Source organism: Geotrypetes seraphini, chromosome 4 (assembly GCF_902459505.1).
Source record: "Geotrypetes seraphini chromosome 4, aGeoSer1.1, whole genome shotgun sequence".
NCBI classification, from domain to species: Eukaryota; Metazoa; Chordata; class Amphibia; order Gymnophiona; family Dermophiidae; genus Geotrypetes; species Geotrypetes seraphini.
In genome coordinates, this window is record NC_047087.1 from 244,745,559 (window position 1) to 244,772,589 (window position 27,031).

General features: G+C 40.8%; 1 protein-coding gene across 2 annotated transcripts in view; it reads right to left on the reverse strand.

Moving 5' to 3' along the window:
- Positions 1-13,693: 13,693 nt before the first annotated feature.
- The window catches only part of ARID5B (AT-rich interaction domain 5B), a 317,531-nt gene continuing 304,193 nt past the window's right edge, over positions 13,694-27,031 (reverse strand). For both annotated transcript variants that reach the window (XM_033940669.1, XM_033940670.1), the window contains one exon: positions 13,694-24,810. In XM_033940669.1, the coding sequence (XP_033796560.1) occupies positions 22,639-24,810 (2,172 nt within the window). In that variant the 3' untranslated portion in view covers positions 13,694-22,638. The remainder of the gene's footprint in view (positions 24,811-27,031) is intronic.

Genomic DNA, 27,031 nt, shown 5'->3' on the forward strand with positions numbered 1-27,031 from the left:
GTCCAACATCTCCCTTCTCTCTATCCCTTCCTCTTTCATGTCCAGATTTCCTCTTCCATCTCCTTATGCTCCCATTTCTAACATCTCCTGTTCATCTCCATATCTCCCCCCTCCCTATATTCCTCATCTAGTATCTCCTGTCTTCTCTCTCCTTTGCTAAGTACTCTTGCTGTATTGCCCCTCCAAATGCCATCCCTGCTCCAGCATTTTCCCTCTAAAACCCCACTCCATAGCTGCTGCCATATCTCCCCAAGTCTTCAGTGGCAAAGACCTTACCAAAAAACATGAGGCCTTTGAGACTCTGGCATACCAGGCCCTACCAGTCCTATCCCCTCTGACATGACCAGCTAAGGTATAGTTTTTGCATCAGAGAGGGTGGGTCTTTTAACCATACTAGAGATCTCAAAATGCCCCGCACTTGAAGGGCCTTTGCTCTTACTCAGTATGGCAATTTCAGAGGTGTAGCACCAGATTTATGGAACTCTCCCCCTGCTAAATGCAAGACATTAATAATTATTTGGATTTTTAGCCCCAAGTAAATACATGGTTCTTTGACCAACAGAGTTGTTGTAACAAACCATTCTGCAATTCTGCTTTCTGTATGAACTTGTACTTAAAAGAGCTGGATATTTGAGGACTTATTTTCTCCGTCAAAAATTATTTACCTCTTAGGAGAGTAAAGGTTGATACTTACAATACAATTACATTTTCAAAACATATATCAGTACTCAATCTCGGAGAGGGTGAGAGCCAGAAGATCTTGAGCATGCGCAGATGCTCAAGGCCCTGCAGCAGATCAGCAGAGAACCGGCGGCAGGCACTTTTAGCACCAGCGCACAGGTAAGGACAAGGCCGGTCAGTGGGGGAGGAGGGAGGGAGCAGCGCCGGTGACCTCGGGGAAGCAGCAAAGACGGTTCCCGGGGGTGGGGTGCCAAAGTGGAGGACAGCAATGGGAGAAGACGCGAAGCGATATGGGTCGGGTTGGGTGTCGGCTCGGAGAGAAGTACCTAAGTCAGTGGAACGAATCATCTGAGTTGCCATTATGTCCTATGGGGAACTTTGCTTTGATATACGAGCACTTTGGATTACGAGCATGCTTCTGGAACAAATTATGCTCGCAAACCAAGGTACCACTGTATATTATTAGCTCCTAGTATGTATTAAGTTAGGATAAAAACTTGTATCATAAGTTGTACAGAAATTATGTATGTTAAACCTATAACCCGTTCTGAGCTCTTTGGGAGCAATGGGCTAGAAAACAAATTAAGTAAATAAATAAATTTAGGTATGAGAATTTACACCAGGTTTTACTTGGTGTAATCCTTATGCCTAAAATTGGGTGTGGATCCTGACTCCATAGCTTTTCTATTAACAGCGTCCAATGTTTAACGCTTTTAACGGCCCGCCCAAATTTACATGCCATTTATAGAATGGCGTCCTAATTATTAACACACTTTAGTAAAATGGCCCCATAGTAGCTAATTCAGCACTTATATAATATTAAAAAAGCCTAAGCCGCGCATGTGCACTCTTACCTGCGTGCTCTTGTTTTCCGTGCGCTGTAGGTCCATGCAGGTAGGAGTGCGCAAGCGCACTTCCACGCATCTCTCTCTCCCAAGGCGGATGTCAGCTTTGGGCGGCACGGAGGCCGCCGTGGCTGCCGCCGTGGCTGTCGGTGTCTGCAGACTGGGTGCTGATGGACAGAGGAAGAGACAGGGAGGGGGGAGAGAAAAAGGAAGGGAGGCCTACTGCTGGACAGGGGGACAGGAAAGAGGTTCTGCTGGACAGGGGGGAGATTAAAAAAAGGGAGAAGGGCTGCTGCTTGATAAGGGGAGCAGTGAAGGGGTGGTGGTGGACACAGGGAAGGTAAAAGGAAGGGAGAATGGGTGGACAGCCGAGGAAAAAGAAAGACAGAAATACAGGAGAGGAGAAGGAGAGAGAGAGAAAAAGAAATAAAGACAGACACACACACATATATTCTAGCACCCGTTAATGTAACAGGCTATAAGACTAGTACTTTAATAAACAGGAAAAGTAATTGTATACAAAAAATAGTTGTATAAATCAAAACCAAAACTGACACAAAATATATTGTTTGTACTTTTTGACTAGCCAGGTCATATCCTTTGTATGTTTAAGAAATGTCATTTTCATTTTTCTCCCTCTTACCTGAAGTTATGTTTAAGGGCAGAGCTATAAATCCAAAGTGATATTTTGCCAAAACCCTGAAAGAGAACCCATTTTATGCTGTGTTATTTCACAACTAGAGAAAAACAATGACCTTATTGTTTAATAGATTTCAATATAATCTGGCACCGAATGCAAAAGCGCATACTTAGGCTAGCTAGTGATGTTTGCTTGAAAGAATTAAAACAGAAAATGACCCCTTTATAAATATTCCGAGTTAAAACATAATTCAAGTTAGTTTTTTTTTACAATCAGAAATTCTTTTGTTTGTTCTGGGAAGGCAATGCCATCGTGTGGCTAACTGCCTACATGTGTCTGGCTCTCTGAAAGGCACTCTTGCATTTCCGACTGTTCCCATGTAAGTATTGAAGCATTCACATTGAAACAATGTATGAGTGGCATGCCAAATATGATTAGGAGCACATGTTTTGTTTTGATTTTTTTTTTGGTGGGGGGGTTGTTTAAAGCTCCTTAGACAGGAATATTGCTTTCATGTTATTTTTGGGAGTCTGGAGAAGAATTGTATGGACCAAGAGTTCAGTGCAAGTTGATTTTTTTTTCTGTCTCCAATCTTTTAAAAGCTGCTGTTATGCTCACTGCTTTCTCTCCCTCCTCCCAGACATCGGTTTGCAATTACATGATTGCAAAATTACATTCTGCTTTCCCTAATTCCAAAAGGCATAGTAAACATAGAAACTAAGAATTCAAATTCTCAAGACTACTTTAAATGAAGTACTGTGGAATAGCTTTAGTTTAATAGGCACTCATGATTTACTCTGGCTTAATAGTCTCTTCAACGCCTGAATTTTGGCATAAGAAAGTGTCCAAGGCATCAACTGTTGAAGGCCCCTAATACCCAGGCTAAATAGAAGCCTACCCATATGTATGTAGTGCTTTAAGAAGGTGCTGCAGGAGCACTATGACCTTCTGTTATTCCTCTTCTCTATTTCCAATTTGGCCTCCCCCCCTCCTGCTGTTTAGCCTTGCTTATGGTCTTTATTTATTTATTTTTATTTATTTTAGAAATTTCTATACCGTTTAAACCTAAACGGTTTACATAACTTTATATACATAATTCTGTAAAATAAATAAGATCAAACAAACATAATCAAATAATTCTAAAATTGAAAATCCAGCCCTGAGTCTCTAAATGCACAACAATGTATTACTAATGTAAACTGAACCTAATTTATACTCATGGAAGCCAATATTTATATATTTAAACACCGTGTAGCCTGCCTATTCCTAGGTAAGCTCCAAAATACATACATTTTAAAACAAATAACATACAGTCACACAGGAAGTTATGCATTTACTGGTGGCTGGTGACTATATAACTTTATTATCCATGGATTTTTTTTTATCCACTATACTATTAGGCCCAGTAGCGTAATAAGGGGGAGGCAGAGGGTAGAACGCCATGGGCGCTATCTTAGAGGGACGCTACTCAGCAGTGATGGGGCTGGTGGGGATTCCCAAGCACTGCCAGCTGAAAACTGGCATCTTTTTTTCTCCCTCCCCCCTGCTGGAGGGAGGGGAGTTATTTGCACTCCATCCCTATATCTGGTTCCTCTTAAATCCTTTTGTTCTTCACTGGCAGCAAGCAGGGACTCCTACCTGCTGACAATGTCGATCCCGAGCCTTCCCTTTGACATAACTTCCTGGTCCTGCGAACAGGAAGTTATGTCAAAGGGAAGGCTCAAGCTGGTGCAAGCAGCAGGTAGGAATTCTTGCTCACTGCCAGTTAAGAACAGAAGGATTTAAGAGGTACCGGAGATGGGGAATGCAGTTAAGAGATCCCTCCATCACTGGGGTGGGGAGGGGATGCTGGGTGCCGTCATCCCGTACTTGGCCAATGATTAGGTCAAATGTCCAACTGGCTCAATCCCAGGGGTAAACTGACCATTGGGACAATAGAGCAGTGCCTGAGGGCCAAGAGCAGCATGGGGCCTACTCTCCTCTTGCTTCCATCTAGTTTAATTCCTTTTAATAGGTGGTAGAGAGCCCATGATCCCTTTTGCTCAGGGTCCCAAATCATTTTCCGACCACTCCTACTCAATACTAATTATCTGTGTAATGAGGAAGCCATTTTGGGGTGGGGCAAGAGGAAATTATCTAGATCAGGGATCTCAAAGTTCCTCCTTGAGGGCCACAATCCAGTCAGATTTTCAGGATTTCCCCAATGAATATGCATTGACAGCAGTGCATGCACATAGATCTCGTGCATATTCATTGGGGGAATCCTGAAAACCTGACTGAATTGCGGCCCTCAAGGAGGGACTTTGAGACCCCTGATCTAGATAGTGATGATTAGCAGTGGTATGCAGACTTCTTTAGTTTTAGGCCTGCTGCACCTATAGTGGCAATATTAGTCACTGTATTCCAGTTACATGCAGTGGGGGTTGCTGCTGCGATGATGTATAGCAGTGCTGAATTTACTTATTCATCTAAATGTCAGCACCAGCCTTTAAATCGCTGGTTTCCAACCTTCTCCTGGAGGACCACCAGCCCGTCAGCTTTTCAGGATAGTCCTAATGAATATGCATGAGAGAGATTTGCATATAATGGAGGTGACAAGCATACAAATCTGCCCCTTGCATAGTCATTAGGGCTATCTTGAAAACCCTGAGCGGCTGATGGTCCTCCAGGTCAGCATTGAGAACCACTGCTTTAAATGAAGTAGTAGCCACCAGCACTGAAAATTGGCCCAGTGGTGATTAGAGAGCAGCATTCTTACCCTTGATAAGTACATACTGCTGCAAGCACCTAAAAAGCCCTGCCCATACGTGCTGGGGCATACAGGCAGGCTTAGGCAAGTTTTGTTCCAATATTGGTTAGTCAAAACATGGGCATTCAACAGTGTCTGTAAGGAGGATGATCTCAGCTAGAATTTATTTCTCTTCTATTGCAATCCTACACTACCAATAAAACAGTAAGGCACAGAGAGATTGTATGCTTTCCAACTCTTCTCCGAATTCTCCCCCGCTTTTATTTTAAGTAAATGTATGCCACATTTTTCTGGAGATGAGCGATATAATATACAAAGAATAAGCACAGCTAATTCTTGGCCTCCGGTGGGAGCCTTTGTAAGCAGATGCAGTTATTGTTTGCAAAAACAGGCTAGGCATGATATTTTCTTTTAAATCTCTCTAAAAAAAAAAAAAAAAAGTTAAAACATTTCTATTGTGAGGAAAGGGGCTGGGATGTGTATACTACCCTTTTTTTGTAATTTTACAACTACACTCAAAGAGGCTTACATACAGGCTCTGCAAGCATTTTCCCTATCTTTCCCAGTACACTCATGATCTATCTAATGTGCTTGGGACAGTGTAGGATTAAGTGACTTGCCCAGGGTTACAAAGAGCGGTGCGGGATTTGAACCCATAACCTCAGGGTGCTGGGGCTGTAGCTCTAATGACTACACCACACTCTCCTCCAAATATGCTATACATCTCTTTAAGATAGTAAATGTTAAACACAGTTCTAAAATATAGACTTGTAAACTTAAAATGCTCTCTTTCAAAGGGGGAGAGGTAGGCTCCCCATAACTTTGGGCATCATTTACTAACACTTAGTGCACACAGACCGTTAGTGCTTGCTGTCTTCATGTTGTAATGGAAAGGAGAGTTTTTAAATCATTTTCCATAATTGAAGAAAAGATAGGTATCCTAATATAAAGTCTATCACTTGATGGCCATCACATCTGAAAATTAGCAGTTCATAAACCTTTGGAATATATTTTGGAATTTCAGTGTTAAAGGATTATAAATCAGACAAAAGACCTCAACAAAAGAAAAGTTAGACACATCTAGGATGATCATCAAAACATCTGAGCACTTTTGCCAAGAGAATTAGTGCCTAGAATGTGTTAAAATGATGCTTTAACCCTTTTAAAATCTAAGATCCAATGTGAAGGGGGTAGCACAATGTACAGTCCTTGTTCAGGTGAGGAGGATCGCATGAGCTGCTAATACAATTTGACCCCCCCCCAAAAAAAAAAAAAGTCATAACTCAGTATGCAAGCTTTGCATTTTTAAATGCCTGTACTCTGCTTGATTATGTATCTAGTTGGTACCCACTTAGATGTTCAGAAATAGCGGGCTAGAAAGCTTTTCTATATACATACATATGCAAAATAATTCTACTGTACTATTTCTGAAAATCAAAGCATGAAACAACATACATAATCAAGGGGAGAATTGACTTAGTTTACTATGGCTTTCATTAGTTCACATGAGTCCCATTCACTAATAACATGTTATTATGGTAGCATACTTTTGGAAAGCAAGCCTCTTAAAGTCTCATTTGACTAAACTTAACCCAGCTACATGAAGTTTTTTTGAATATAGTCCTAGAGAATTTATTTGTTAATGTTGAGGAGAGTGTGGCACGGTGGTTAGAATTACAGCCTCAGCACTCTGAAATTGTGGGTTCAAACCCTGTGCTGCTCCCAATGACCCTGGACAAGTCACTTAGGGCCTTTTTTTTACAAAGGTGCGCTAAGGCGTACATAATTTTTAAAAAAACGTCTAAAAAGTGTCCTAAATGGCTACTTGGACAATCAAAAAACCTGATCGTCCAAGTACCCATAACCAAAGCTGGTTTTTAGATGTATCTAAAACCAGCTTAGGCCTTTCCCCTGCCTCTAAATGCACAGAGAGAAAAGAGGCGTGTTTAGAGGAGGGGAAAGGGCGAGCCGTGGGCGGGAGGTGGGCCGACCTACACCTAGGCGTACAACAGGAATAACCAAAACTGTAGGCAGGTTGCCTAGTTAGAACTTATACCTTTTTGATTTAGACGAAGTCAAACCAGGTCTAAGTACCGAAAAAGGGGCCGCTGAGCTGATTGTGGCTGCTGCGATCAGCTCAGCGGCCCCAGCAACCTGCCTACCCCTCCACTGCAAGCATCACGGCAGAAGAGATGCCTCATCTCCCCAACCGCGATGCCCTATCTCTCCTGCCGCGGGTCGCAGCAGTTCGGGTAGAGGAGTGATGGCATCGTGGTAGGGGAGATGAGGCATCTCTCCTGCCGCGATACATCACACATACACACAACATTGGGGCAAGAGGGAACCCAAGCCCTCTTGCCCCGTCGAACCGCGACCCCCCCCTCCCCCCGATGACATCGGGGCAAGAAGGAGCTCAAGCCCTCTTGCCCCGGCGATCGTGCCCCACCACCGCCGAGTACGAGCAGCCCAGGAGGGAGCCCAAGCTCCTGGCCCCGGCAACCCCCCCTCCAACATGAACAGGCCAGGAGAGAGCCCAAGCCCTCCTGGCCCCGGTGACCCCCTCTGACATGAACGGGCCAGGAGGGAGCCCAAGCCCTCCTGGCCCCGGCGACCCCTACCCCCACCCCCCACTATTCTGATTGGCCCAGGCGCCTTAGGCCCCACCTGTGGGCGGGGTTTCAGATGGCTGGGCCAATCCGGCCCCATTCTGGAGCCGGCTGGCCTGCCAGACAGGCTTGGCACCCGTCCGTCCGGCCAACGTTAAAGGTACGGGGAAGGGGGGTGGGGGTGTCGTGGGGTTAGCTGGGAGGGTCACGGGGGGGGCTGATCGGGGTTCTGGGGGGGCCAGTCATTGGGGGGAGGGGGGTTGTGTCGAGGGCAGGAGGGCCTGGGATCACTCCTGCCCGTATTGTAGTGGGGGGTAGGGGGGTTGCGGGGCCATGAGGGCTTGGGCTCTCTCCTGGCCCGTTCATGTCAGAGGGGGGGTCGCCGGGGCCAGGATGGCTTGGGCTCTCTCCTGGCCCGTTCATGTCAGGGGGGGGGGGGGTTGCCGGGGCCAGGAGGGCTTGGGCTCCCTCCTGGCCTGCTCGTACTCGGCAGGGGGGGGGGCATGATAGCCGGGGCATGAGGTGACACTATAAAGTATTTCTTCACAGAGAGAGTGGTTGATCATTCGAACAAGCTTCCAGTGCAGGTGATCGAGGCAGACAGCTTGCCAGACTTTAAGAATAAATGGGATACCCATGTGGGATCCCTACGAGTGTCAAGATAAGAAAATTGGGTCATTAGGGCATAGACAAGGGGTGGGTAAGCAGAGTGGGCAGACTTGATGGGCTGTAGCCCTTTTCTGCCGTCATCTTCAATGTTTCTATGAGGGCATGAGCTCCCTCTTGCCCCGATGTTGTCGGGGAGGGGGGGGGGGGGGGTGTTTCGCGGTTCGACAGGGTAGGAGGGCTTGGGCACCCTCCTGCCTGGATCGTTGTGTGTGTGTGGGGATTCTGTAACTGGTGTTGTTTTTGACAGACACCGGTTACAGAATCCAGCTTTTAGGCGAAGGACTGGCTCCTCTTTCGCCTAAAAGCCCTTGTGTTGGATGTTTGGGGCTTAGGCGTTTTTTTGGTTCATTATGGGCAAAAAGTGTAGACGTCATGGGGGTGTACTTGTAGACATAGTGGTGATCTGGGCGTTTAGTAGAGGCAGGCCATAATCAAAACAAGGACGTTTGTTTTGGTTATGGACACTTTCCCTGCTTCTGCTATGAACGTTTAAGGACTTAGGCCAAAAAGGGACTTAGACGTTTTTTTTGATTATGCCCCTCCACGCGTTTTAGCATGGATTTAGCGCATGATAAATCAACACATGCGCTAACCGCTAATACGTCCATTGGATAACATGCACGTGTTAGCATTTAGCACGTGATTAGCGCACGCTAAAAAGCTTAGCACACCTTTGCAAAAGAGTGGGTTAATTCTCCACTGCCCTAGGTACATTAGATAGATGGTGAGCACATTGGGAAAAATAGGAAAAATGCTTGAAGTACGTGTATGTATGTAAACCACTTTGAGTGTGGTTGTAAAACTACAAATAAGGGAGTATATAAGTCCCAATCCCTTTTCTTTAATGATAAATTCTGAGACAAATAATTTTAACTGTAGTTCTGACTTATTGCCACCAGAGGGGAACTTATTGCAATGTGTTGTCTATCACTTGATCCAACACCATAAATATAAGCTTTGCCATTTGCATGTCTTAATTTTCAATTTCTCATACTATACTTAGTTACACCAAGATGAATTTTAAATCTACAGCTGAGTGTAAATATATACCACTCTTGCTATAGATACTAACTGCATGCCCACTCAACCACCATCTAATTATCTCTTCTTAGAAATTCTTATAGCTTTATATTTCAGGAAAATGGGGATATTAGACCAAATATCTGTCCCATTTAACCTATGATACTAAAGGCACTGAGGCCAGGATTCTCAAAAACCTGCGTTAAAAAGTGATGGTTTGCTAAAGCAGCTGTTTTGATAGTGAATCTAAAAAGCCAAAACATTCACCAAAAATCGCGAATGCAAATGAGATCGGTGGACAGCAGCGAAGATTTGCTAAATTTGCATGCTCCCATTGCTGGTGATAGTGATGGGCACATGTGCAGAAAACGCTCTCAAAAAAAGCAAAAACAAAACAGTGGGAGAGATGCGCACACTCTCCCGCTGTCCTAAAATCCCCCCCCGCGACCCGATAGCACTCCCCTATAGTGAGAGAGACACCCACTCTCCTCCGCTTTCAAGTGACCCTCCCCTCCCCGCCCCCCCCTTACCTCAAAAGAGATGACCCGGAGGGATGTGGCACCTTCCTAGCTGTTGCATCATCTAAAATGAGCCTTCCCCTCCCCAGTGCATCTTAGGATGCACTGGGGAGGGGGCCTGAGGCTCTGATTGGCCCAGGTTGTTTAAACAACCTGGGCATTCCAAAGCCTCAGGCCCCTCCCCAGTGCATCTTGGGATGCACCAGGGAGGGGAAGGCCCATTTTAGATAACACAGCAGCTGGGAGGAGGGTGTCCACATCCCACCGGGTCATCTCTTTTGAGGTAAGGGAGGGACTGCAGAGATGGGGGAGGGGTCACTTGAAAGTGGGGGAGAGTGGGCATTTCCTGCTGCAATGGCTAAGTTGGCTGGGATTTTAGGGCAGCAGGAGTGAATGTTGCTGACGTTCTGAGGGGTGTGTGTGTGTGTTGTGTTCACCACAGCTGCAGGGAAGGGGTGTTGTGATGCAGCGGATAGAATGGGCATCTCTCCCGCTTGATCAAAACACAGGGCTTACTAGCAGTCTGTGACACTGACTGGCACCCCTGGACCAGTCACCAAAAGCCGACACCACTTTTTGAAAATGGCTTGGCATTTTTTAAGAATCCTCCGGAAGGCTCATTTCAATGTTGAAGAGCTCATTTCCATGTTAGTGTCAGAGACTGCTAGAAACCTCGCTAAAGACAGAGATAATCCCTTTCAATAATTCGCCGCTAAATTGCATACAAGCTAAACCGCCAGAAAACAGTTTAGTGATGGTGTTACACTTTTGAGAATCTTGCTCTGAGTGGGCTAAAATTCTAACATTGAATCACATTGCACTGTTTGAAAGGTTTGTGCATCTACAGTTTGCATTTGCATGTCTTAAATAGTCAAAGTATAATTCAGAAAACATCAGCATGAATGGTTCATGTATTTCTTGTTTGCCTTGTGATTAATGCATTAGTTTTTGCAGTTCCCATGCTTTAAGAAATATTAAGGGGGAAGTACAAAAGCTGGATTTCAGTTATCACATTTGAAAGGTTCTTTATTAAATGTCAAGATTATTTGCAATTAGCATGGATGCAGTGTGCAGGCCATGCACAATCTCCACTCATAACCTTTCTAGTAACATGTCATGCAGTTGATATGTGAATTAGTGCCACCATGGTAACAATTATTGTATTAATACAGTACAATTCCAAATGAATTCATGTGTTACTGTTTCAAGGGAAACGGGATGAGATTTGATAAACTGACTTTCTAAGGCTACAATCAAAGCAGTTTACACATTTATTTGCAGGTGCTTATTTTGTACCTGGGACAATGGAGATTGAAGTGACTTGCCCAGAATCACAGAGTTGCAGTGGGAATACAACTGGGTTCACCTGGCTCTCAGGCCACTGCAACCTTTAGTGCAAGGGCCCCTAAATATTAACAGGAAATAAGTCAAGACATCTGTTAACTTTTAATCCAGCATTCATACAATAATTATCTGAGTCACAACTGGAAAAATGAAAGTGAATCATGGATCGCTAGCGAGAAAGCTTGACGATGCAATCCACTGATCACAAATTTGAATTCACTTTTCTCTTACACCTATCCATACTGATGGTCGGGAAGCAATATAGAATGTTTTAAATCAAGCAGCTGTACATTTGGAGATTTTAAAGTGCGCAATAATTTTTGTAACCATGGGGCTCATATTTGTTTTTTCTTTGCAGAAACTCAAAAGATTAGGACAGGTTTTAAAACAGGAATGTGACCCAATCATCCCTCCACTGGATGAGAGAAATTAAAACTACCCCCCCCTTTTTTTTTTTATGAACCTGCATTAGTGGGTTTTTTTTTTTTTTTGCTGGCCGAAGCGGTAAATGTTCTGACACTTATAGGAATTCTATGAGCGTTGGAGCTTATACCGCTGCAGTTGGTGATTAAAAAACGCTACTGCGATTTCATAAAAGGAGGGGGAGTGGGGCGTAAACGTGATTATTTTTAGTTAGTGTGGGTAAGATGTTCATAAGGACATTACTGTTGTCCCTGACATAAGTAAATGCAAAATTCTCTGTCATATTACAGTTTTAGAAATATACTCCCTGCACTACTGCAGACTTGGAATGTGCAACGGCCAAGAAAGAGCTATTTTTTAGGTGATTTTTTTTGTCAGTTTCACATATTAATTTTAATAGTGATTTTTAAACACATACTATTTTAATGTGCTCCAATTGACTCAGCATGTGCTATGATATTGCATTACCATTGGGTAGGATCCAGTGGTATGACCTGACAAATCTAGGCATGCTGTGTACTAGTTGAAGCTTATCTTATGGTTGAAGTTCTCCTTGTAGATCTGAGCTTGTGTTTTCCAATGTAACAACTTTATGTAAATGTATCTGGTTCTTTATTCAAATAAGTCTAACATAACATAGAAAGATGGCAGATAGAGAGATCTGTGAGGTCCCCTCATTCTGCCCAATAATATGTCTATAATTGCATCTGCCAATCTATGCAGGTTACACCGTTCTATGCTCGACGAAGGGGGTGCTGAAAATTTCTCAGCCCAACCAACTTCCTAAATTCTGAGCATTATTAAGCCACTGTAGCTGAAAACCATGTTATTGTATTTTATTAAATGCATAGTTGTAGAAATGAAATTATATGTTTTGAAACATATACATAATTGATCTCTTAGTTGGGCTGAGAATCTTTCGGCACCCTTTTGTATTTAAAGCGCCAAGGTTATTTGCATGCCAATTTTGAAAAACAAACAAAAAACCCATTGAAATTGTCATATTTGGACAGACCAAAGATCCATCAGTAGCCAACCTACGGTCCATTCTCTGCCAGGGAATCATGTGGTTGGGCATGTGTATATATGATCTAAGATAGTGAATAGTAAATTTTAGAAGTGTTAAGCACTATTTCCTCAAATAAATACAGTAAAGGGGATGGGACTTGATATACCACTTTTTCTATGTGGTTATAATCAAAGCAGTTTACATATCTTAGTCAGGTACTTATTTTGTACCTGGTGCAATGAAGTGTTAAGTGACTTGCCCAGAGTCAAAAGGGGCTGCTCTAACCACTAGGCTAGATGCAGGGTTTAAAATGTATAAAAAGGAGGCATGTTCTTAGTATTTCTCTGAAGTATACATGTATTCCCTATTTCAAAAAGACTAAACCAGTACACCTAAGAAAATTTCCCATTGGCATTTACATTTGTTTCAAGTCCTACATAACTCCCAACTATCTTGTTGTTGAGACCTAGGGTTTGGAGGAATTTGTGAGTGGGGACATGTACACACCTCTCTCATATTCAAAACTACCTCTCTTGACTCTTAGGTCTGCATTGCAAGTTTACAGAATCTGCCATGTGGTCATTAAGTGGCAGCAAATACATACACAGACCAAAATCAGCACATAATCTATATATGCTGTCACTTATCTGCATTAGCTCTGTTATGATGGTGTTCTTTGTTTGGAATGTGTATATTTCCAAAATGGCTCTCTGTTGTAGATGGCATCATTTTATCTTCAAACCACAAAGTGACCATTGTTTTTCAAGAAACCATTTTAAGAATTGTTTTTGCTCCATAATGTTTTTTTCTCAGAAATTTTATTATGTGCTTATCTTCTAGTGGAAAAACCCTTGATGACCAACTGTAAATCATGTCATAATTACATCATGATTTGCAAATAATACTAACCACACTTCATATTTGTTGCATGATCGTTTTACAGCTCTATCATAGGTCTATTTGTAAGTCGAGTCCTCTTATTTTGAAACACGATATCTCTTCCACAGCACTGTATGTATTTTATAAAAGGCTTAGCACTCATTGAGCATCTTATAAAATACTTTTTGTTTTATACACACAAACCTAAACATTCATTAAGCCATCTACCTATGAATTACATAGTTATACCTATGGAGATAAACTATAAAATAAATTAGTAAAACAAACTTTAATTATTAAAACACAGAAACCATAATAACTTTTTTTTATTAAATATTACAGTGGATCAAAAGTACAAAATATCTTTTGCTTGCTATATGATTGGGAAACTATTGGCACATAATACAGTATCAAAAGCATTTTAAGTACAATTTGGAAAACATACAAAAATTGAGTGTTTATAGCTGGCTCAGCTTTATTGATGGTAGTGTTTAAATGAATGCAAAGGTTACTCAATAACCTTTTAAATGGAAAAACTACTCTAATGTTACTGGGCCCTTTAACTATATACAGATAATCACCTTGCACAGCATGTAAGCTACACGACTTGAATCACAAAGTATACAATATTTACAACAAATGAAAGTTTAAAAAAAAAGTATAAACAGCTAGTAGAATATGCTGCCAATATTAGAACAGATATTTTAATAAAACAGGAACTATCAAGTACATTTACAGCAAATGTCCTGGATAAGTGCTTACGGTAATCATTTCAGCAATGCATGCCTTGCATAAGTGAAATAATTCCCATCTCTCATTAACATTGTGATGAGTATAAAGTTAGACCAGATGTGACCTGGTTAACCACTGCCAACATGACCATATGGAAAAAGTGGCTAGAAATGAATTGTTCTCTGTGAAGGCACACCACATCAAAATATACTGTGTGACCAACTAGAAACTTCCATTAGACACAATCAGCATATCAGGGTACAGTACTTGTAAGAACTCATGCACCAGTTTAACAAGTAGGGGTTTTGTTTTGTTTTTTTTACTATTTGTGTCCTAAAATAAATGGGAACTTAGTCTGCCACAGATACATCAATTTGAATTTGTCTTGTAAATTGTAAATGTAACAAGTTATGACCACATTTACAAGAAATACATTTTATTCTGAGACCCAGCTGGCTTCTGTTTTCAATGTTTTTGCTCCTTCCCTCTGTAACCAGAGGTTACATAGATGTTTTTATCTCACAACCTTCAGAATTTATAATGAATCACGAGAATCGTGTGTTCCGTATTACAACATTTCTTGGAAGAGTCTGCAGTTAATAGATTTTATGATTCTGTTGCCAATTAGATGCCGCAGTTTCCTTTACTGAGCTACCAAAAACAATGATTTGATCACTCAAAGAAAGGTTTGTGCAAATGCCATTCAATAATAGAGCTCTTTTACCTCAAACAATACAAAGTTCCATTTAAAATATTTATAAAAGCAGTTCAGAGCCAATAAGCATTTCAATTGCTTTTCTGAACCATATTCAAGTTTTATGTTGGTACTTAAAAAATATATATAATTTACTGCACCATTTTTCTTTCTCTACCCTCCTTGAACAGAAACAAGCAGCTTTGAGGAGAAAGCTTAAGCAGGCAGAGCTTAAATGCAACAAAATTATGGTGCTGTTTTACTTAAACTACATTAAGCACTTAAGGTATGGGTTTACCATATGCTAACTGCTAGTGCAGAGCCGCGTTAAGGGGCTGTGCAGTAGTTTTGTAGTTTACTTGCAGTAAACTGCAAGTTAAGTGCATTTGGGGTGAAGGGGATGTTGTGGGCAGACAATGGGCATGGAAGCTGATTTGAGATTAGCACTAATCAGGAGCCATGTACCACTTCTGCTAAGTGCTTCCATGTTAATTGCAAATTTCATGTGACATCTATAATAGAAAATGCTGCGAGTACCCCAATTGCAGCCATGTTAAATTTGTGGTTGCCTGCGGTAAAGTCCTGTTCTAAGCTGTAGTAACAGCAAAGTTTAGTGCTGAATAGTAGAAGAGCCTCAAAAGAAACTACTGTAGACATTTTAAATGCTAAACCCAAGTCAAAACTGTCAGCCTTCATCCCACCCCAAAAAATACCAAAATAATTATTTTGTATTTTATGTCCACAGCTCAGCCCTAAAATAAATTCTTTATTAGCCAAGAATACCACAGATAATTTGTCCTTTACCTTTGTTTTTACCCATTCTTCCATGAAATCTGGTGCAATGTTATTCTGCTACCATTTCACTAACTAGAAGGGTCAATTCCTCCCCCCTCCGGTTCAGTGTAATAGTATGTGCTAGAATTGTACTTTTAGGTTCTTGTTCATTACATACCGAAAGTACTACTCATGTCAATGTATCCAGTAGCTATTTAACTTTAGTCTTCAGAAGATTTATGAGCTTGGCATGAGTTCTTTGCTTAAATTGATGGCATCCTTTCGGTTCTGAACAAATTTAACACTACAAAACTGTTACTTTAATTTACAGAAGTTTAGATGAAAATGAATACTATTAAAGCAACAGTCCAGGACCACTGAAGCTTTCATAATATAGCCTCGCAAAGTTTTCAAAATGAATTGGAATGAAGGTCAGCACTACATACTTTAATGAAGATTTATTTAAAAATAATTGCTAAATTGCAGAGTACATTGGTTTTGTTTTTATGGGCCTGTTTCCCCATCTCTCCACAAGCTGGGGGTTGTAACGATGCTATGTTTCACAGCAAAGCAATAATAATCTGCAATTTTGGGAAAAAAAATTGTTAGGGTATGCACTACAGAAATCATGGCCATTGATAAAAGTTTCAGAGTGGACAGCTGCAATAAAGAATTAAGGACCCCTTTTCTCAAACTTGGGTAGAGCTTTCTACTGTGGGCCGGCAAAGTAAATGCTCTGATTCTCCAACTCCTATGAGTATAGGAGCATTTTACCTTGCTGGTCCATGGTAAAAAGCTCTACCACACTTTGAAAAAAGGAGCCTTAATTTAATAGAAAGTAATGTAGCTCTGTAAATATTAGTACAACAAAAAATCTGATCATCATAAAACAGCCTGCAATACAGAGCAGTCTATCTTCTAAAACAGTGGTTCCCAACCCTGTCCTGGAGGACCACCAAGCCAGTCGGGTTTTCAGGATAGCCCTAATGAATATGCATGAAGCAGATTTGCGTGCCTGGCACCTCCATTATATGCTGATCTCTCTCATGCATATTCATTAGGGCTATCCTGAAAATCCGACTGGCCTGGTGGTCCTCCAGGACAGGGTTGGGAACTACTGTTTTAATAAACAGATAGGCACCACAGAGCATCAGTTAAAAAAGCCTTTGGCTGCTGGAGTCCTTAGAAGGAGAATTGCTTGCACATTTCAGTGCCAATTATATGCAAAGGTGTATTTAGCAGCAGCCTGAAAACTGGGAGGGACCATACTGAAGGGATTTTTCTACTATATGTTGTTCTCTATATTTTTTTATTTCTCCTGCAAGACTCACACAAAGTTTTTAGAATGCATTTACAGGTATTCATGGCACTCAGTTTAAAATATCTGTACTTATGCCTTTTAATTACCTATTGAAACAAACAAGATGCACCTGCTCACCTGAACAGGGGTTAGTACCTAAAGTTGTTGGGTGCTCTTGCTTGACCACCTTTCCACTCTGAATCTTAAGCAATGAAAGCATTGAAGATTTTGTCCTTATTAGAATTTCTTTATATCATTCTGATGCCTGAAATGTATGAGTACAACGCTATGGGAGTCTTTTACTAAGGTGTGCTAAATATTAGCATGCCCATTATATTCTATGGACGCGGTAGCATTTAGCGCATGCTAAATCGGCTAGCGTGCCTTAGTGCCCTATGTGTTTGTAGATCTATATGCTTAAAATCAGGTAGTTTATCCATGAGAGAACTTTCACATCCTTTATTGCAAAAAAGTATGAAAATAAAATAGATTGGTCCTCTTTTTCTACCTAAGAGTGTAAAAATAGAGACCAGAAGTGCAGTTCTCAGCTTCAGTCCATAGAGGCCCAAATGCCCAGGCCTCAAGGAGACATCCAAGTTATTAGGATGTTCAAAATATGCTAAGTATTTTACAAAAGGCTTACTGAATGCAAACCCTTTTTTTTTTTTTTAATACTTGTAAGGATGCTCAGAAGTGCATGTGTGCTTTTCAGTAAGAACCCAGAAGAATCAGTTTACAAAAAAAAATTACATCCAAATAAGAGTGACTTCAATACGGGTGTTAATTTTTGAAAATCCAGCATTTACTTGTTTTAACACATTCAAGAGGATCTGAGTTCTAAACTAATGTGACTTCAACCAAATATCTGTTTAACTGGTTATTACGAGTAATTTGAGGCAACATATGACATAATATTTTGTTTTAGCAAGGCTGTAATGAAAAACATGTATAGAAATAGGTATGGTAATTAAACTTAAAATACAGAGTTTCGTATATAAATTCTTGATTGCAGGAACTTTTAGGGGCCTACTTACTAAAAGTGTGGTAAGTTTTGGCATTCACTGTTCTTTAATAGCCAAAATTAACACAAGGCAAGGCTGTGCGATAATTATTCAGAGTGTGTCCAGCATAGAACCTACAGTAACCGCATAGAAAGAGTTCTTAGAATGTATTAAGTACATCTACGCTAACTGCACAAGTGATAGCATGCAGTAATTACTGTATGCGAACTGTAATGTGCAATCTTTGCCCAAGGCCCAGCTAGTCCCCATCCTATATTATGCTAAGCAGTTAGTGCAAGAATTTTAGTGTGCTGGCTGTTAAGTGTATGGTTGTGGTTAGAGTGGGCCTGCTCCAACAGTTAATGTGCACTAAACAGATACTAACTGTTCAGTACATATATTAAACAGGTCTCTTAGATTTCTAGCATGCAGCAGGTTAATTTTTAAATAGTGCTGGGGTTTTTTTTTTTTTTTTTTGAAGAACTTATACTTCTGAATTATTTTACCAAGTACTGAACCAAAACTACCAACATGCACTTTTGGATATTCTGTTACAGTACACTGAATTTCTTCATGCATTAACTCCTAAATCCTAAAATGATTTGTTGTCTATCATTTGCATTTTATTGTTTCTGCCCAAATAGCTTTACAGGATTATATAAAAATATTTAATTAGTAACTTTTCTAGCAAGTGCAAACAATTGAGCATCTCATTAAATACCATTTTATAGATGTAAAGATTCTATCATGCCATAGTGTAAGGCTGCTGTAAATTTTGAACTAAAAAAAAAAAATCACATTTAATAGGACCTACGTCCTAAGTGCTGGGCTGATCTAGCACTGCTGTGTGGTAATAGCATGTGCACATGTACCAGAGCCATAGCCAATAATGGATTTGGGGGGAGGAGCCTGGGCATTGACTGGGGGAGGGGGCTATACATTTCCAACTCCTCCTTTGCCACCACATTAATCTGACCTTTGCTTGTAGGGGTGCCCAATCCTTGCCAGCAGATGGTATCTGCTGCCTGAACTGCCCAGCCACTAACATCTGTACTCTTTAGGCATGCTCAGATTGTGCATGAATTAAGCATGTGCAAAGAGTGCAGACCATCAACAGCTGGAAAGGAGGCTACTGACTTCTTCCTGCTGGGGCAGTTTGAGTAGCAGATCTCGAGTTCATCCGCTGGCAGGGATGGGGCATCCCTCCCCCCCCAGATATTTGATATCTACTCCAGTTGTGAAGGTGGCCTGAGCCCCAATCCCCCTTCCCTCAATGATATGCATGTGCATATATGTAAAAATGACAATATTCTGGCTCCACACTATTCTATAAAAAGGCATCTAAATGTAAGTGCATGTACTTTGAAGGTGAGTGTTCACAGGGGCACACTGGGTGGGTGGGGGGTGGGGGGCACACAGGCAGATAAATCATAGAATACTATAATTTAGGCATGTGAATTTACACCAGATCTATGGCTGGCTTAAGTATTCACACCTAAATTACTGGCACACACTCTACCTGTTATACTAGTATTCCAGAAAAAATCATAAACCCCTACTATGGTTTATAGAATAGGTGCTGAAATCTTGGTGCACTTTTTTAGAATTGTCCTCCAAGTACACAGCTCAGTTTGGCTTGCTAAAATATGATGGGCCCCGTAATATTTAAATAAACTTGATTAAAATTCTACATTTTCCTTCCATTTATATTTTAATCAAAAGGAGATATTACATATTCTAATTGGTCACATCTGCTCTTTTAGTTAAAAAAAACCCAAAACAACAAATCCAAGAATTACTTTGCTGTTCATCAGAATCGCATGTAGGCATCAGACTAATGTATGCAAAGCATGAACATAGCAAAAACTGTGAAAGCAGGGGGAAGAAACTTGTAGCCATAGCCAGAAAACTACAATTATAATAAATACAATTTATATGGACAAAAGGGCAGAGAGTGAAAGCTTAAAGGAACAGGCAAGCAAAACCAAGAACCTACCCATCTGCTATTTTCAGGACACAAGTTAACACTGCTGCTTTAATAGCACATCAGATGGTCTGGTAGGTGTCTGGACATGCTTCCACTTGTTCATCTGGCTTCAAAAAAGCCTCAGAATTCACTTAGGAAAGCACATACCCACAGATTCAAGCTCCTACCTTAATAGAACTAGAAACTGTAAATATACAGGATATCTGCACAGAGTAAGACATGAAAAGGCTTTTCGCAGGTATAAACTGGCTTGAGTTAGGTTTTTGCTCATTAACTAAGTCCTCCTGCACCACAGCCCTTAAGAAGCTAATGAATAATATATGCATTAGGATAAGAGTTACAGTACTGTTTTATCACATAAAAATTTGTGATAAAGGAAGATTACTCGTAGCACCATTGTCCTATGAAGAAGAATCATGCTTAGTACATACTAGATGTCTACTATGCAAAAAACATTCCAGGTTTGGATCCTAGATCAAAATGCAGCGGTATAGGATTGTCACGCTCAGAAGCATATGTGGTAGAAAGAGTGAGATGGGGAGGGGACAGGAGAAGCTCTCTACCTTTCTAACTTTTACATTATGGCAAACAGCTGCAGAAGGTTCGGTCCTAGGATAAACTTCCCATCCAGCAAAAAAGGAGCATATGTTTGGAAAGCAAACTTGAGAAAGCAAGGGTAAAACCACAAGCAACATATAAAAAGCGAGAGGTGCTGAGCAAGTGATTGGTTTTAGGCTAAGCATGTGAATGGTAATTCTCTAGACTAGGCATTTATTTATGCACACTGTACACTCATGTTTACAATAATGACATATGCACACACATATTTACATAAATGCCAATATTCTGCCTAAGCACCATTCTGCAAACACCCACTTCACTTAATGAGCATTTGGAAAGAGGGCGTACACATAGGCACAACATGAGTGGCGCTCCCACTAATGTAAGTTATGCCCACACTTATGCCAGCTTTCTGGCTGGTGTCACTGGGAGTGCCTAAATGTTAGACTACCAGGCTACCCTAGTATTCTATAATGGAACCGAGGCACCTTGGTTCTTTTAGAAAACAGCTCCTAAAGCGTGGCCTTGGATGCTGAAATGCAGGTGCCCAATTATAGAATTGCCTCGCTATACGGGTAATTTTGTAAAGTTATGTATACCTGTTATATCTAAGTACGCACCTCTTTGACTTTATGAAATATGACTAGGTGTGAAAAAAAAATACATATAGGCACCAGCACTCACACAAGCGCCAAAGGTGGTGTAATTACAGTATAAGTGCATACTTTATGCATGTAAATTAAGGAACTTTATAACCTATATGCGTTATTGTGGAATCAGGCCGCTGTGTTTGCCCAAAGTAAAAGTATGCTCCATGATATTTATGCATGTATTTTCATGCTCGTTGATATTTTAAAAGAGGTCATTTACACATGTTCTTAGCACCTAAAACTAGTTGGCTCTTTTCAACAACTGCCCTCTACCTGCTTGTCCCAACTTTCTTCAGAATACTATGAGGTTTGACATTTACAAAGTGGTTGAAGAACTAGGGTTACCATATGGCTCCAGAAAAAGAAGGACAGATTGAGACATCCGCGTTTTACTTCCATTGGAAGTAAAACCCAGATGTCTAAATCCGTCCTCCTTTTTCTGGAGCCATATGGTAACCCTGCTGAAGAGTACTTAGCTATGCCATTCATCACAGTCCAGTTTGACTCAGTCAGATTCTTGGTATTCCAAAAATATTATGCTGACCACAGGTATATCTTTTGGACCTTGCTTAAAAAGCAGGCTGCTAACTGTGACTGAAGCTTTGCTCCTCTGGTGCATAGGGCTTTCCCACAATTTCAGATAAAGATATAAACAACACTTTTGTTCAGTACATGAAAATCTAGGTTTTTCAACCGGCTAAGCAGTGTATAAACTACAGAATCACACTTTTCAGGGAAGAAGTATGTTTGATTTCAAATAAGTTCTCAAAACCCTGGTAACTTTGTTTGCCTGATTGTGCTGTACAGTCTGTTTATTTCCATTAGGTAATGTTGAATCAGTTACCTGAATTTGTAAACAACAGCATTTTAAACTGAAAGCTGCTCAAAATGTTACGCTATAGAGACAATTACAAACATCAGAAAAAAATGAGTAGAGTCAGTCTTCTAAAAATAAACTTGTGGATAACACAATACTGTTTCAATAGAAAAAGCACAGAATCAACTGGAAAATGAATCCACATAAATTATATGAACTGACAGCGACACTGGTAGTTTTTTTTGAAGCAGATATTTACAGTCAATTGAACAGTGTTTACTTCTGTCTTAATAGTGTTAAAATGAAAAATCAATTAACGCTTTACTATACATTGCATTGATTAAACCTTTAACAGTCAGGAAAAATTATCCCAAGAAGCATGTCCATTAACGCTACTGTGTTGCTTCCTGGCCATTGCCTGCTATGCCTATTCCTTTAGGATAAAAGCTTGCATCTAGTTCTCTGCCCTTTGCCAAGGCATACCAGCAATGCTATCACAAATCTAGCAGCCACAGTGAAATGATAAGCGGAAAGAGCGCAAAGCCAAACACAGGAGTACTGAAATGCAGTCTCCTCTTCTGCTTCAATCAAATTAGAACTACAAGTATGAATCTACATGTGATTCTGATAACGTATACCGGTTATCAAAGTCTGACTACAGTAATCATTCTGCGAAACATGAGCAGAGGGCTAGGAATGTAGCTAAATCATCAACATTTTCTTTTGCTGTTTTAGGAACTTAAAGCTTTGTGCTAGGATGTACAGAGGACAACTGGGAAGGTTGAAAGGCAGCTTGAGGATTTATAGGGGTTAAGGGGTAAATGGTACTGTGCAATAGATCACTGTATGATGCTCCCATAGGAGCTGCTGTAGCTAAGTGTCTGTAGAGTTGCCCAGAGTTGGCAGAAGAGGCAAGAAACTGTCTTTGCATCGCAATAGAATGATAGAGTGACAATGGCTGCATTAATGGGGACAGTACAGTTTGGTTCTTTAAGTACTGCAAAGGGTGGGAGTAGGCAGCTGGAATGCGCGAGTTTAGCCCAGTGCACAAGGTTCCTGAATACAGACCTGGAAAGATGGGTGAAGAAAGGGGAAATTTGTGATTGTCTAACACGCTAGTGTGTGTTCCATGTGCCGATTTGCTGCCTTCTCCTTCCTGCTCAGGAAACTTCTCTTTTATAGAGAGCTCCTTCACGGGATGCATAGGAGACAAGGCCCTGGCTTTCTTCTCAGAGACCATACTGTCCATATCTTCCAAGCTTCGTTTCAAGGGTCGGGCTGTACCAACGTTCTGACAGCTGCTTTTTCTGCTTATAATTGGATGGACCACACCTTCCATTTTTCGTACACCATCCAATCTCATATTCTGAGATTTTCCCGGCCTGTGAATGGCCTCACTGTGTTTTTTGGGTGCCAGTGGCATTGGAAAAACCCGGCAAGCTTTGGGATGGCAGCCTGCAATCATAGCCCTTTGACTACTTGTTGTCTGAAGTGGTGGAGTACTTTTAATTTCTTGCTGTACCACTGAATGAGAAATGTTAGACCCTACCATCTTTGAAAATTGTTTATGCGTAGATTTAGGAAGGCTCAAATCTGTTGGTTGGTCATCTATTGATATGTCTGTTGCCACCTTTTTTTCTGGTTGATGCAAAGAAGAATGATAATTTAAGTTTATTGTTTCTGGGTGCTTGTGCTGGGTAAAGGTAGAGATATTTTCTGAATCTCGGAACATATCTTGGGAGAGATATTTTGCAGTCTGTTCATTATGAAGGTGATGCTCAGTTTGCCTGTAAAGCCGATGCAGATGGGGTGATGAATAGAAATCAGTCAGGAAACTGGGAACTTGTGAATGCTGCATGACCTTTTTTTCAGCCATTTTATCTTTGCAGTCATGGACGTCTGGTTTTGATGTGTACGAATCAGTGAGAGATTGGAGGTGATGCATAGAGAAATCACAGCGGTGGACCTCAGGTTTACTTAATGTGTCATACTTGAACAAGTCATTTGTAGATTTTCTGTCTCCTAGATTCTTGGTCTTGAAGCTTTGTACATGTTGTATTACTGAAGGTCGATTAACTGCCATTGGTTCAGAATTAGACACTTTAACAGCTGTTGGCAGTTCTTCTCTCACATTCGATTTCTTTTTGCTAATTAAAGGAGGTGGTGAACCATAAGGAGAACTACTCGAAAGTGATGCCCCACTGACTTGTGATAAAAGCTTTTTCTTTGCCAAAGGTGACATGATACCTGGATTACCCCTTGAATAAAGTACAGGTGCATAACTAAAAGTACGGTTATCATTCATGGAAACTGGCAGTTCTTTTTCTTTCAATACATCCAAAGTCTGAACAAGATAAACTTTTGGATTCTGCTTCAGTGCATTTTGTAGTATATTACTGTCTATAGGGGTTTGTAAACCTTCATTTCCTAAAGGATCCATTTTTACTGTGCAATTTGCAATATAGTCTGGCATCTCGGGTAGTTTCTCATCTCCCAAATGATTCTGAGTTGGCAACCGGACCTGGATTGCAGGAAAAACTTTGAAAGGGGATTCATGAAATTCCTTGTCCAAGTGATCTGTATAAGGTTCCATTTCTTGCTGGGTTGGAGAAATGGCATTTGCTGTTTTTTCCAACTGTTCATTGGAGGGCTCTAGATCTACTTCCACCTTCCGAGGCTCTAAGTCACTTGACAGAGAGGGTACTAGGTGCTGGTCTTCCTCTTCCTCTTTCACTTTGTCTCTCTCTGTGCTTGCTTCAATTGTGTTGGCCTGTTCCATGGTGGCAGCCATGGGCATCTCTGATTTTAGCAACAAGGGCTCTTCAGTGGGTTTCTTCAGGTCTTCTGGGGCAGACTGTACCACTGAACTCCTCTCTAAATTCTCTTGATTCTTCCCATGATCTGAGAGAACCTGGCCAAAGGGGGAAAAAAAAGTCAGTCTCAATTAAAAATGCAGCCCATGTCTACAAACATCTTCAGATAGATTAAGAACATTAAAACCCTGTTACATCTTTCTCAAGCCTCTATCACAAGTGTCTCGGAAATAGAAATCTAAATTTCAGTTGGACATATTCAAGTTTTCACCATAAAGTTTTCAGATGGAAACTCTCAATAATTTAAGCTCTTTTTGTTATGCTTATCTTCCATGCTATTATGAACCGATTTTAAAAATATTATTTTAATTGATAATAGAACTTACACACAGATATCCATGTAGCGCCTAGTGACGCCTAAGTTGAGGCGCCTCCCGATGCCTACCTGAAAAATAGGCAAGTTAGGGGCGGAAAACAGGCGTAATAAACTTAGGTATCAATAGGTGTCTGAGAAAGGTGCCAGTAAATTGGGCCAGGTTTTACCTGCCCTAATATACCGGCACCTATCTATAGAATACCTAGTGATGCCCAAGTCTGTTTAGGCACTGCTAGGCGTGATTCTATAAAAGACACCTAGTGGTTGATAATTGCATAGACCGGTGCCTAAACGTTAGGTGTGGTTAGGTACCGTTTATAGAATCAGGCCTAAGTGCTCGTACCTTAACTCATTTGCTTGTGCTAATGCAAATGTGCTAGCTAGTTAGCACTTCCATGCCCATTCTCTGCCCATGACAAGCCTCCTGACATTCTCCTTTAAATATATATTTTTTAAAAAAGTAGTGTGCACTAACAGGCAAAATACCACAAAACACTTTAATACCTGTTAGTAAAAGGGTCCCTCCAAATGCATACTAATGAATACATTTCCCTACCCCAGAGAGTGAAGACTGTGCTGAAGCTAGAACTTATAAAAAGGCTAATAAAATGGCTTTTGTCTAAGTAAAAACAGTTCTTAATCTAGTAAAAATGACCATTTTAAAGCAGAAGTACCAGGAACTGTTAATTGTTAAAGGAATCTCAACAATGTCAACTTTTTTATTGTTCTGATTTTCAATAAAATTATTATAAGGATTTATGCTCTAAGAGTTGTTTCCTTAATTAGCCTCTTTGAAAATTTACTAAATTTAGAAGAATAAAAAGTAGATGGTAACAGGAGTGAATTTAGGGCTGGAAAAAAGGTAGGAGCTTAGTACTGATTTTCATACTATGCTCATAAATTAGGCTCTTAAATCTAGGCAAATGAATGGCAAGCCTAAATTTTTAAGATTCTAAACTAAAGAAGAATTTTCATTTGAAAAGTAAGCTCCTAAGTTTGGCTAAAAATAAAGAACAAGTTTAGGAACTTAGCTCTTTTTTTTTTTTTTTGTTAAATATTGAGCCCTTTAAATGTATATATTAAGCCATGCCCAATGTTGTAAAGTTAAGTACATTAGAGAACTACTCTACTGAAGCTGACACATAGAAGAAGCTTTTTTAAAATGGAGGGTGGCTATAAAATTAGAGGGGCATAATCAATACTTACGTCTAAGTCCGATTTGGATGTATGGTGCTAGACGCTCAAAGTTGGCAGTGGAAAAATGCCCATTTTCAAAAAATACATCTAATTATTATTTTTTTTTTTTAATTAAATCATCTATCTGGACAACCAGGCCATTGGGTTGCTAAGACCGCTAGGATTCTATCTTTAATACTACATTTTTGACCAAAATTTCATCCAAGTCCCAAACGCCCAGAACAAGACCATTTGGATGTGGGAGGGGCCAATCCTGTAATGGACTGGCCAACCAGACGTGGCAACAGAGCAGTGAGGCACCTTACAGGGTACTGCTGTGAACTTCACATAAAGGGTGCCAGATAAACATCTCATCAGAACTCCTCTATAGGTTATGGCGAGCTCCCCATAGCCCACTATACCCACCTGTTTACAACCTTAATGGCCCTTATGGCTGCAGGTGACTCCTATATGGCAGTAGAGTTTTGGATTTTTTGATGGGCTCAGATTTTCCACCATGAATGTAGTGGTTAGGGTGGCTTATGGGACTTGCAACTCCTCTCTATGGTTCACTAGCTCCCCCAGTCTATTTAAGACACCTGTGTGCCTCTCTACTAGGCTTTCCTATATCAGGTGCTGATGTGCTGATCTTTGTGGGTGTGTGAGGGGGTCAGTTTATACTGGGGGAGTGTGTGAGGGTCTTTACTTTGTCTCTGCAGTGGTTATCTGGTCACTTTGAATATCTTTCTGGCACTTTTACCTGTTTT